At 49.2% G+C, this 12,195-nt stretch overlaps 1 protein-coding gene across 2 annotated transcripts in view; it reads right to left on the bottom strand.

Annotated features, from left to right (window-relative positions):
• The window catches only part of BTK (Bruton tyrosine kinase), a 29,177-nt gene that overhangs the window by 10,178 nt on the left and 6,804 nt on the right, over positions 1-12,195 (bottom strand). For both annotated transcript variants that reach the window (XM_054039857.1, XM_054039856.1), the window contains 5 exons: positions 6,413-6,604; positions 5,473-5,571; positions 4,453-4,521; positions 3,130-3,211; positions 88-216 (listed from right to left, as the gene is read on the bottom strand). In XM_054039857.1, the coding sequence (XP_053895832.1) occupies positions 88-216; positions 3,130-3,211; positions 4,453-4,521; positions 5,473-5,571; positions 6,413-6,553 (520 nt within the window). In that variant the 5' untranslated portion in view covers positions 6,554-6,604. The remainder of the gene's footprint in view (positions 1-87; positions 217-3,129; positions 3,212-4,452; positions 4,522-5,472; positions 5,572-6,412; positions 6,605-12,195) is intronic.

Genomic DNA, 12,195 nt, shown 5'->3' on the forward strand with positions numbered 1-12,195 from the left:
GGACCTGCCTTCCAGAGATGGGGCAAGGAACCGAAGCACAGAGAAGGGGAATGGAGGATGGGCTGGGGGTGCAAGGTGGTGTCTTACTTCCATTCCTGCTCTCCAGGACCTGGCAACCCATTGCATTTTTGGCTGTCTGAGAGCAGCATAGGTACTGGCCGTCAATCCAGAAGCAGGGGTGGTATTTCTGCACCAGGTCGTTGTTGTAACGGATCACTGCAGCAGGAGAGAAAGCCTGTTTGTACAATGGGTATTGCCTCCTCCACAAGGGATAAGAGCTTCACCTACCAGGTGCTCCCAGAATACAAATTAATATACAATCAGACGAAAAGGATGGGAGGCTCCTTAGTAACTCACGTCAGCTCTTCACTCAATGGCCCCCTTTTGAATCACAGTCGCACCTACCTATTTTTTTTCTATCGAGGCCTTACTCTCACACTCAGTACTGGGACATCTGAGTGTCCTGGCGAGCCAAATCCCAGTTCCCCCAAACTCTCAGTTATCCAAAGGCTGGATCTGTCCCTCAGGGTTTGACCGAAGCTGCAGAGCTCCTACACAAAGCTGCAGAGCCTCTGAGAAATCAGTTGGCTTTTTATCACCAGGGGACCCCGAACACAGCCATCAAAGCCTGCTGGCCCGATAACCCAATCTCCCATTACCTGAAACCTTCAGCTCTCCCCCAGGACTTCAGGCAATGGGGATTGGCCTGGCTAGTGTTCAGTCATTCTTCTTCTCCTTTGGGTGCCTTTTCCCTCTGACTGGCTTAGAGAGGGGTGAGACAGGCCTGTTCTCCAGCAGGATGTACCTTTGCCTGCTGAGGTTTGGCAAGTCCTGGCTTTCCAATGGTCCTGAAATCAGAGATTCCAGTGGACAAGCCAGGACCAGACAAAGGAGAGTGTGAGAAGGTTTTAGGACAGCTCTGAGACCATAGCACCTTGTACCCCCCCAGTGTGCTTGGTGGATCTGAGTGAGTTGAGTTACTGGCAATGCTAGTGATACTTCAGTAGCTGTGCTGGAAAGACAAGAGAGGGGAAGACATTAAAAAGCTCAGCCCCAGTAAGACTACTTTGCATTGCCCCAGGAATAGAAACCAGACAGCTGGCTTCATTGTCCAGCTGTGGACTCTCCTTGTGCAGAAGAATCCTGCAGGGGAGTGAAGCCAGCACAGCGCTGTCCTCAAGGCCCCTAGCTTGGGGGGATGCCTGAGAGAAATGAGTGTGGCTGGAACGCCCTTGCACTCCTGCAATCCCAGGCTGCTAGGACAACTCCTTTGTGGCTGTCACAGTCAGCACAGTTCAGGGCAGCCCTGAGGCTGCTCTATGATATTCCTCAGTACCAGGCCTGTGTCCAGTGACCGGAGGGTCAGGGAACCATAAAAGGCATACTCATGCTGCAATTAAACACCTGCTGTTGGCCCATGTCAGCTGAGATGGGCTTATGGGGCTCAGGCTACGGGGCTGTTTAACTGTGGCGTGGATGTTTTGTCTCGGGATGAAAAAGGGTCCCAGAGTGCAGGCTCCAGCCCAAATGTCTACAGTGCATTAAACATCCCCCTAGCTGACACGGGCAGCCACGGGTATTTAACTGCAGTGCTGACATACTTACATCCAGGTTTGTGGTTCCCCTTCCCTGAATGGTTCCAGATGCCAAATGGCCAGGCCTGAGGTTCTGGCCCCAGGCATCCAAGCAGCAAGAGGCTGGGCTGGTGTGATGCCCATGCATTAAAATAGAAATGCACAAACAGGCTGGGAAGTTTCAGCGTTTTGCTCTGATGAGCCAAACACCCCAAGGACATGATTATGCAGCACAGCCTGTGAGCAACTCCCCTGGAGTCAATGAGAGCAGCTTATAGCCAGCTGCTGCACAATCGCACTGTGGGCCTGACTCTGTGTAATTACATCCTGCCTCTGGCAAACCCCTTCCTCCTTTAGCCCAGAGCAAGGGAGAGAAGGGGGCCCCTAACTCAAACTTTGTAAAGCTGTCACTCTCCTTGCACAGCTCCTTGCAACTGTACTGGCCTGTTGCCTTTCCAAAGAACTGCTGTGGGGAAAGCGACTATGGGTGGTTAATTCTGAAAGCTGCCTCTTTTCTCCCAAATGGGCCCACTCCAGCCCTGCAGCTGGAAACTCCCGTGTGCTGAGGAAGGTCAGCTCTGGATCTGGAGACACACCCACGGCAAAGGAGGCTGCTACACTCTGTGTGGTGGCACTGGAAATGTTCATTGTACTCCCTCCTTGTGCGGGTCTCACTTTGCCTGACTGTTCGGGAGCCTCTCCTGATTCAGAGACCCCCGAGGACCAGGTACTAAAGCAGCTGTTCTGTCCTTGTTACTAGGCATCAGATGCACTGATGTCCCCGCATGCAAGGTTCCATGACTGTCATGGCAAACTGTCACAGGTGGTTCTCCAGCACTACACTGTGGCACAGCACCATCCCTCACTGGAGAGACACTCCCTCCTCTCCCAGGAGCCAGGACCGGCTAGTCCACATGTTCTCTAGCAGCAGCCCTGGGTTCATGTCAGTGTGTGGCACTTGATGGGCAACCAGAGCTCTGTTATTCTGGGCTGAGTTTGGCCTCTGAAGGCAGCGGCTGATGAGGAGTGACATTAAGGGCTGCAGGGTGGAGAGCTGAAGGCACAGCCAATGCAGGGGTATGGTTAATGGGGAGACCAGGGCATACTGCCAGACAGAGTGGAAGCAAGTGGCAGGATCCAGGCAGAATAGTGTGAACACAGCACTGTCACCCAGCTGAAGAGCTGATCTGAGCTACAGGCTTTGCTAAATGCCTGCTGTTTAAGAAGATGGGGTTTGTCATGCAATAACTGACTTCCCCGTTATCAGACTGACATCCTTCCGGCTTGCATGTGTGAACTTCCCTGTGTCATTTCAGACAGCTAATCTCCCCCCTCACACACAAGCCCACCCACACACACAGCTCCATCAGATTTCAGCTGCCCACAAGTGTTACAGCCCCGGTACACTGCATCATTGCAATATGGTCCCGGCTCAAATGAAATTATGATGATTCTAGCCCAAAGCTGATGTCATTGCCCCGTGCGGAATACAGACACCTGCCTTGCCCCGTGCAAGATTTTTAAAAAGGTTTCATTGTAAAAGCCAGAGACTCACCGTTCTTCAGCTGGTGAATCCAGCGTTTGCGTAACTCCTCTGTCGGGGAGAAGACGTAGAGGGGTCCTTCATCATACACCACCTGTGGGACAAACAGGCTTATGCTCTCCAGAGCAGCCAGGGGAGAAGGTGGGAACTGAGGCCTTTAACCTTTTGCTGCAGAGCATAACCCCTTTAATTTTGTTCTGGCCCCTTTGCTGTGCTTATGAGACTGTGACCAGGAGGTTATAAATAAGCCCCCTCCCCCAAGACTTTCCACTTCCTCCTTTGACTTTCAATATGTCAGGGGCTGCTTTGTTCACCAAACGGGATTCTGACAAGCAGAGAATGGGCAGGGAGTTTATGGGGCCCAGTTGCAGATTATGACTGGATCAGAGATGGGCTAAGGAGGGGAGATTCATACGGAATTCAGTCCACAAACAGCAAAATGTCTTTAAGTCTCCAGAACTAGAATCCAGAAAACTGTGTCTGTTTGTAGCTAACCAGCTAACCAAGATATTGGAGATGGGCCTGAACCAAATCCGCAGATCTGAACATCCCCAGATCCAAACTCTGCAGCAGACCCCAGGTTCTCCTGTGGGTAGAACCAAAACCCTGGATCTGAAATTTGGGGGAAGTTTGGATCTGGATTCAAATGGTGCACCTTAGGCCCAGATATTCACCCTGGCTCAGACACCAATGTACCTACCACATTACAGCCAGCACAGTAAAGCAGTGAGAAAGTTACTATATAAGCAACACTATATAATAGAACCAAAGGCTATGTCCACACTATGAGCTGGGGTGTACGAGCTCACTGAGCTAGAGTGAGTATAAATAGCGTTGCTGCAGTAGCACAGGTGGCAGCAGGCTGAGCTGTGCCAAGTACATACCCACCGGTTTCACATCAACATCTAGTTTTCATTTGGTCCCTGCAGTGTCTGAGCACCTCCCAGTCCCTTACTGTATTTACCCTCACAACGCCCCTGTGAGGTAGGTGTGGAATTATCCCCATTGTACAGATGTGAAGCTGACTAAGGGCTTGTCTACACTTGACAGTTAATTCAGATTAAGGTTGGGTGTGAATGCAAAGCACAATAGCTATCCCAGATTAGCACCCTGTGTGGGCACTCTGATTCTGGAGTAAGAGTGCAGTGTTCCTGGTTAGCTTACCCCACTTTCAAAGTGGATTAAGCACAGCACCCTGCATGTGATCCCAGTACAGCAAAGCATAGGAACACCAGCCCTCCCCTCCCCCCATCCCTGCTGCCTTCTCCTCATGCAAAGCAAGCCTGAGCGCATTGCAGACAGCCCCAGTGGGAACTGAGGGGAAGAATGACTCACCTGGAAAGGGTATGGGAACCGCTCTATGATCGAGATCTGCTCCATCTCATTGTAATCCTCCCCCTTTCTCTGCAAGAGACAGACAGAGAAGGTGGATTTATAGTCTGGAGCATCGCTACCAGTGCCTGCAGTACCCAAGTACCAGCCCCTTAGCTTGGATGTGCACAGTGTCCTGTTGGCTCCACAGATCAGTGCTGTACAATGAATTTGCTGTGTGCTCTATGGCTCTGGATATCAGGGCTTTGTAATATGGGCAGCTCCCCGGTCTTTGGGGATTTGGGATCTTAATCTGCTACAGCCTTTCGCCACCCTCTGGCATGTCAGAGCACACAGAGCCGCATCAATTCTGCAGCCTGCCCATCGCCCGGGCACCAAGGGATCTCAAAACGAGGCCTTTGGGCCAGTATGGGAGCTAACAGTAGATAGACAAACCCAAAGCCTGCTCCCCTGCCTCTGCTACTCCAGGCATCGGGGCTGGGAGAGGCCCATGAGATTGGGAAAGCAGCCAGCAGTTACCCCCTTCACCAGGACTTGCTTCTGGCGTATGCTCTACCTAACATGCCATCTGGCATGACAGAGCAACAGGGCTAACAGCCATGCAGTGGGGGCCAGTGTGCCCAGATGACTAGAGTGCAACTTCCAAATGCCCATCTGGAAATGGAGTGGGAAGCTCTCCCAATCCCAGAGGATTGAATCAGGGAACCCCCCACCAATGCCCCAAGGGGACTGGAAAAGGCCTTGCCTCCTATTTCCTTAGGGGCCTGTAGCCAGAAGCCCCCACCTTAATTCCCCAGAGGAACTGCAGCCAGTTCCTGGGGGGCTGGCATAGGACTCGACTCCCTTTCCAGGAAGAACTGGGGCAGGAATCTCCCCACAGGGGCTGGGCACACCCTGCAGGTATGGTGGGGAGAAGGGCTGCTGTTGGCCTGTGTTCCTGTCAGGGACAGCTGGGCTGGGAGGAAGCGCTGGGGATGGGAGGAGGGGGGCAATGTCAGCAATGGGGACATGTTCCTTTCTTACCGGCACCTGCCGCTCCAGGGGAGGATTATTCTCTGGAACCACCGTCTCCACACAGGTGATTTTCTCAATGTCCACGGACCCCTTCTTACTGCCTCGTCGCTGCAAGAGAGAACAAGGGAGAGGAATTGGGGGGAAGGGGAAGGAGATGAGACCCCCACGATTCAGACCCCCAGAATTCAGCACAGCACTGCCCCCAGACACCTACACGTAACTCCCACTGACTTCAGCATCCGAGGGCAGGATTTAGCCCAGAGCTTGATACTCCTCTCCAGCGGTTCCTGGAGCCATCACAAGGTACCAGCAGGTTCCCCTGGAGATCCTGGGATGTTGGGCTCTGAGCTGTATTGGCAGTCTCCTGAGAAACTGCTCTAGGAATAAATGCCTGGCAGGGCACATGCTCTTTTACCCTGGTGAGCAGGGAAGGCAGCTGTCAGCTCCTAGACTCTGTTGCAGCCCCATGGCACTACAGGGGGATGTGAGCTGCAAAGTTTGGGTATGGATCAGCATCTGGGATCCAATCTTCCCCAGAGTTTAGGAGGATGAGGAGGAGGAGAGGGGAGGGGGGGTTCCCATTATACAGAGAGAAAGGGGCCAGCCGCTAAGCTTGGAGTCTGATCTGCACCCAAGCTGGCTGCAGGGTTAATCTCTAGGCACCAGCCTGGACTGTTACCCCAGTCTCCGTCTCTGCGTGAACAGGATGTACTGACACACAGTGCACAGTGACTAGGTCAAACCTCAGACCCACACATTTCCCTTTCCCCTCACTCCATCCCTCCGAGCATCCTCTGCACTCCTGGCCTGCTGCCTTGCTTGACCCAGGGAAAGAGTGTTTCTGTGTCTTCCAGCAGGGGATCAGACCCTGGTGGGGCTAACTCTTCTGCAGAGCCTCCCTTGCCCCATTAGCAATGTCCCCTGCTTTGCTCTAGGCCCTTGGACTCACCCCACGCTCAAAGTCATACTCGTAGTAGGAGAGCTTGCTTTCCGTCAGGAGGAAGAGACGCTTCTTGAAGTTGAGAGGAGAAGTTTTCTTCTTCTGCTGTGAGCGCTTCAGGAAGATGCTTTCCAGGATAGTGGAGGCCATGTCTTTCTCCTCCTCCTCTTCTTCCTCCGCACCACGCTCGCTGGGCTGACGCTGCCAAAGCAAAGCAAAGACCGGCCAGTCAGTGAGCATCCCACCAGATACTGCCAGATCATCATGCAGAGTTCTAGACCTTTGCCCACAGTCCAGTCCCACAATTGACATTGAAGTCAATGGGACATTGTGGATGCTGGTGCTCTGTCAGCTCACATGGTCACCTGGGGAAGGCAGAGCGAGATCCCAGACTGGCATCTTGCACCAACTTGGACTGGGATCTAAGCGAGCTGAAGATGTTAATAGCTGGATACATGGTCACAAAGACGCAAAGGGAAGGGGGAGTAATTTACATACTTGATCTTTATCTTTCAGTTCCCTGTTTTACTGCTGAATTATTATTTTTTTTTATTGCTGAGTCCCAAGAATGACCAAGAAAGATATGATAGTATCTAAGCAGGTTTCAGCTACGGTCAGATCCCTAATGCTGATGCTGGGAACATCTCCCATCTGAAATCAGCCAATGGAGACATAGCTGCCTCTTATCAGTGACAAACAAGAAACCTCAAAAAGTGTGTGTGTATGTGCGTGAGTGAATGTTGGCGGGGGGGATTCATTTGTACTGTTTCTTCATGATTCAAATGTGGGTGATATTTCTGGAGAGTTACATGGCTGATTGCCATGGGATGATATCTTAGAGGTTTGCAGCTAGCATCTGGCTCCTGAACAGAGGCCATAAAGCTACCCTAACTGAGTAGCTTAATTCCATCCTCCCCCACTATCCTCAGTATAGGGGATGCCGTAGGCATGTGCCTGGGGAAGTGGGCAAGGCTGGAGCACTCTGCTGCTTCCAGTTGACCTAACTTGGGATCTGTTACCAGCTGGGAGTTAGAACAGCCCCCAGGCTGCTGTAATTTACAACAGACCTGGTCCCTGACAGCCCTGGGGCCTGGAGGAATGCAGAAGTGATTGTCCGTTGGCCCTGCCCCCTTATGAGGGAAGAGGTTAGTGCAGCTGTGTGACTCGTTGGTCAAATGCCTCCCAACTGGGCTTAAAAGAGGGCAGCCGGGCCCTAGGGAAGGAGACAGGAAGAGCTGGAGTGAGCGGCCTGTGAAGGAGGTAGGAAGTAGTAGGGGAGAACAGAGAGGAGCAGTGGCAAGTGCTACTGGGAGAGAGCTACAGGAGACCTGGGAGACAGAGCGACAGGTGAGGCGAGCCGGCCCAGGGAGCTGTGGAGGAGGACTGGCCCAGATTCTTCCTGCAGAGGCCCCTGGGCAGAGCTTGGTCAGGGCAAGCTGATCCCAAATTGAGAGGTTTGATGCTGGAGGGCAGATCCCAGGAGAAGGGGAGAGAAGTAGAGAGATCTGAGTGGCGCCCTGGAGGGAGCTCTCTTGTGGGAGAATAGACTTGGCTGTGATAGCAGAGTCATGGGACAGAATGACCTGATGGCCTGGCGAGTGGGGCCCTGGAACAAGGGCAAAGGAACTGGGAACAGACTGGACTCTCAGGTGGGTGACCTGGAAGTGATGACCCTGGAAGGGGGAATGGGAAAACTGCTGTGTTTGTACCTGCTGTGCTTTGGGGTTTGGGGAGAATGGTTTTGTCAGGATTACTGTACATGCATACATTATGCCCAGAGACAGGCCTTTGAATTGGACATTGAGAGAGATGATATTCCTAGCTATGGGCAAACGGAAGGGAAACTGAGGCAGGTGTACTGGCTGTGTGCAGGCCTATGAAGCCACCGTTAGTGCAGGCCCTTTTCTGACCACAGCTTAGCTGGATCTGAGGCTCAGAACTTTGGTTCAAATAAGCATCCGAAGCACCTTACATTGCGTCATCCACTCCATCCATCCATCCATCCACAACAGCAGCAGAGCAATTCTCTTTAGTGTCCTGGTGAACAGATCCAGGTAGAAATGGGCCCAAATCAAAGCTCTAGATTCAAACCTCTTGCTGCATTTGTAAGTCCTGGAAATCCAAACATGGACCTGAACTTTGCAGCATGCATCCAGGGGCTCTCCCTGGTGATATACATTAATCATGTGCTCATGGGTTTGCAAATCATGCTCTACATGGGCATATTTTGGAAATAAAACTAATAACTACTAGGGCTGTCAAGCGATTAAAAAAATTAATTGCAATTAATTGCACTATTAAACAATAATAGAATACCATTTATTTAAATATTTTTGGATGTTTTCTACATTTTCAAATATATTGGTTTCAATTACAACACAGAATACAAAGTGTACAGTGCTCACTATATTTATTTTTGATTACAAGTACTTGCACTGTAAAAAAACAAAAGAAATAGTATTTTTCAATTCACCTAATACAAGTACTGTAGTGCAATCTCTTTATCATGAAAGTTGAATTTACAAATGTAGAATTATGTACAAAAAATAACTGCATCCAAAAACAAAACAATGTAAAGCTTTAGAGCCTGTAAGTCCACTCAGTCCTACTTCTTGTTCAGCCAATCGCTCAGACAAACAAGTTTGTTTACATTTGCAGGAGATAATGCTGCCCTCTTCTTGTTTAGAATGTCACCTGAAAGTAAGAACAGGCATTCACATGGCACTGTTGTATCTGGCATTGGAAGATATTTACGTGCCAGATACGCTAAAGATTCATATGTCCCTTCATGCTTCAACCATCATTCTGGAATATATGCGTCCATGCTGATGATGGGTTCTGCTTGATAAGGATCCAAAGTAGAGTGGACCGATGCATGTTCATTTTCATCATCTGAGTCAGATGCCACCAGCAGAAGGTTGATTTTCTTTTTGGGTGGTTCGGGTTCTGTAGTTTCCTCATCAGAGTGTTGTTCTTTTAAGACTTTTGAAAGCATGCTCCATACCTCGTCGCTCTCAGATTTTGGCAGGCACTTCAGATTCCTAAACCTTGGGTTGAGTGCTGTAGCTATCTTTTGAAATCTCACATTGGTACCTTCTTTGCGTTTTATCAAATCTGCAGTGATAGTGTTCTTAAAATGAACAATATGTGCTGGGTCATCATTCGAGACTGCTATAACATGAAATATATAGCAGAATGGGGGTAAAACAGTGATTATTTTTTTAACAAGCGTCTTCAGCATGGAAGCATGTCCTCTGGAATGGTGGCCAAAGCATGAAGGGGCAGATGAATGTTTAGCAGGCTCTCTGAGCTGTGGCGCAAACCTAGTATCTGGCACGTAAATACCTTGTAATGCTGGCTTACAAAGTGCCATGCAAATGCCTGTTCTCACTTTCTGATGACATTGTAAATAAGAAGAGGGCAGCATTATCTCCTGTAACTGTAAACAAACTTGTTTGTCTTAGCGATTGGCTGAATAAGAAGTAGGACTGAGTGGACTTGTAGGCTCTGAAGTTTTACTTTGTTTTTTAGTGCAGTTATGTAACAAAAATCTACACTTGTAAATTGCACTTTCACCACACCAAGATTGCATTACAGGACTTGTATGAAGTGAATTGAAAAATACTATTTCTTTTGTTTATCTTTCACAGTGCAAATATTTGTAATCAAGAATAATATACACTTTGATTTCAATTACAACACAGAATACAATATATATGAAAATGTAGAAAAACATCCAAAATATTTAATAAATTTCAGTTGGTATTCTATTGTTTAACAATGCAGTTAAATCTGCAATTAATCATGATTATTTTTTTTATCGCAATTAATTTTTTTTAGTTAATCGGATGAGTTAATTGCGATTAATCGACAGCCCTAATAACTACATACTTCCCACATATGGAATAGTTTGCAGCCTAGAAGCTCTAATATTTGAGTGACTTTTACCCTAATATGGAAGGCTCCCAAAATGACCCCAAAATCTGGCTAAGTCTAGCTGACGGCCTGGACAGTCACATATGGAAACCTCAGTTAGTTATTCTAAAATGCTGCTTGGCTATGCCCATTTCAACATGCCCAAGACTTAGCCAGTTTAACATCATTAGCACTGGATGCCTGTGAGTCACATGTGATGTCCATTTCACTTGATGTTAAAATCACTTCTGTTTTCCCTCTTGCAGAATGCTCCTAACTAACGATAGCATGAGAATGCTCTAAATAATCCTTTTTTAAAAAAAGGATACAGCTTTATTTTGTCTAATGTCTTTCCTGGGGTGCAAACTGTATCCCAGAGCGCTTTGCAGGGCTCAGTAATTACAGAGATGCATAATAATGAAAGGAGAGATGCTAATGGCAAGGGAGAAAAGCTGTGATCCAAAAATAGAATAAAATTGTTTTAAGCCACTATTACAAGCAGCCCTCTTATAGGCAGGGCCATGGCCTATTAATTTGGAGGGAGAAGAGCCAGAAGTGATTTGCTGGAGAAACAGGCAATAATGAATGGTTCAGAGAAGGCCAGCGGAGAACTCCTCTTCCCTTCCCCCTCCTATAAGGGCAAGGAAGGCAACACATTTCATACAGATACAAGGGCAGACTTTTTTACACAAGGGAAGCATTAACCTGTGAAACTCATTGCTGCAGGGTATTATAAAACTAATTCAGTAAAATTCAAAACCACAATTTATGATGCACAGGAGTAACATTTGCAGTTCCACTAGGTGTTCTGAAGTTACAGGCTTACCAGTCCTCATGCTTTACGGCTTAGTCCTGCTGCCACTGAAGTCAATGACAATAACCCCATCAAAATCAATGGTACAGCCGAGTCTAGTCCTTGGTGTATAGGCTGGTCAAAAGTTGTCCAGAAGGAATTTTTCTTCCCACATACAGCATTGCACAACTGAGCACACAGATACATTCAAAGTGGGGGAGGTTGCCTTTATCTGAAACATCATGCAGAAGACACTGCCAGAGACGGGATCCAGTACCTCTACAATTTGCCTGCTCTGTTGAGGCACTTTCTACATTCCAATTATCAAAGAGTAGAGCTGGTCGTGCATTAGCATCAAGAGTAGTTGTTATAAAAAAACATCCCTCTTCCCCTTCTCCTGACTCCAGAATCATTCACAACTCAATCTTGATTTCATTGTTCAGAAGCATCCACAAAATGCTCAGGCTGCAAGTTGTTGTTAATTAACGTCACAGATTTAGGGGCAGACGGGACCCCCCAGATCACTCAGGCTGACCTCCTGTATCGCCCAGGCCACCAGCACCCACACACTACACCCCACAACCAAAATTAGACCAAAGTATTGCAGCCCATGAGAGACTAGGCTATGACATGCCCCAGGCAGAGAACGGGAAGGACTGAAGTACACCAGTGCCCGAGCCCTGATGAAGTGAGATATACCCAAATAATCCTGGCAAGTGACTTGCACCCACATGCTGCACAGGAAGGTGAAAACCCTCAAGGACACTGCCAATCTGACATGGGGAGAAATTCCTTCCCGACTCCCACATATGGTGATCAGTTAAACCAGGGGTGAGCAAACTACAGCCCAGGGGCTGCATCTGGCCCACGAGCCGTTGTAAGCCAGCCCCGCGAGCTCCTGCTGGGGACTGGGCTCGGCCCTGCTCCAGTCAGGGCCCTGGGTCGAGCCCTGCCCTGGCTGCTGGGTTGGGGGCCACATCATGCGCCTCCCAGAGGGCGCAGCTTGGCCCCAATCTGGCTCCTACATGTTCCAGTGGCCCCCCTCCGGTACTCCAATGGGAGCTGCAGGGGCAGTGCCTGCGGA

Source organism: Malaclemys terrapin, chromosome 9, assembly GCF_027887155.1.
Source record: "Malaclemys terrapin pileata isolate rMalTer1 chromosome 9, rMalTer1.hap1, whole genome shotgun sequence".
Lineage (NCBI taxonomy): Eukaryota > Metazoa > Chordata > Testudines > Emydidae > Malaclemys > Malaclemys terrapin.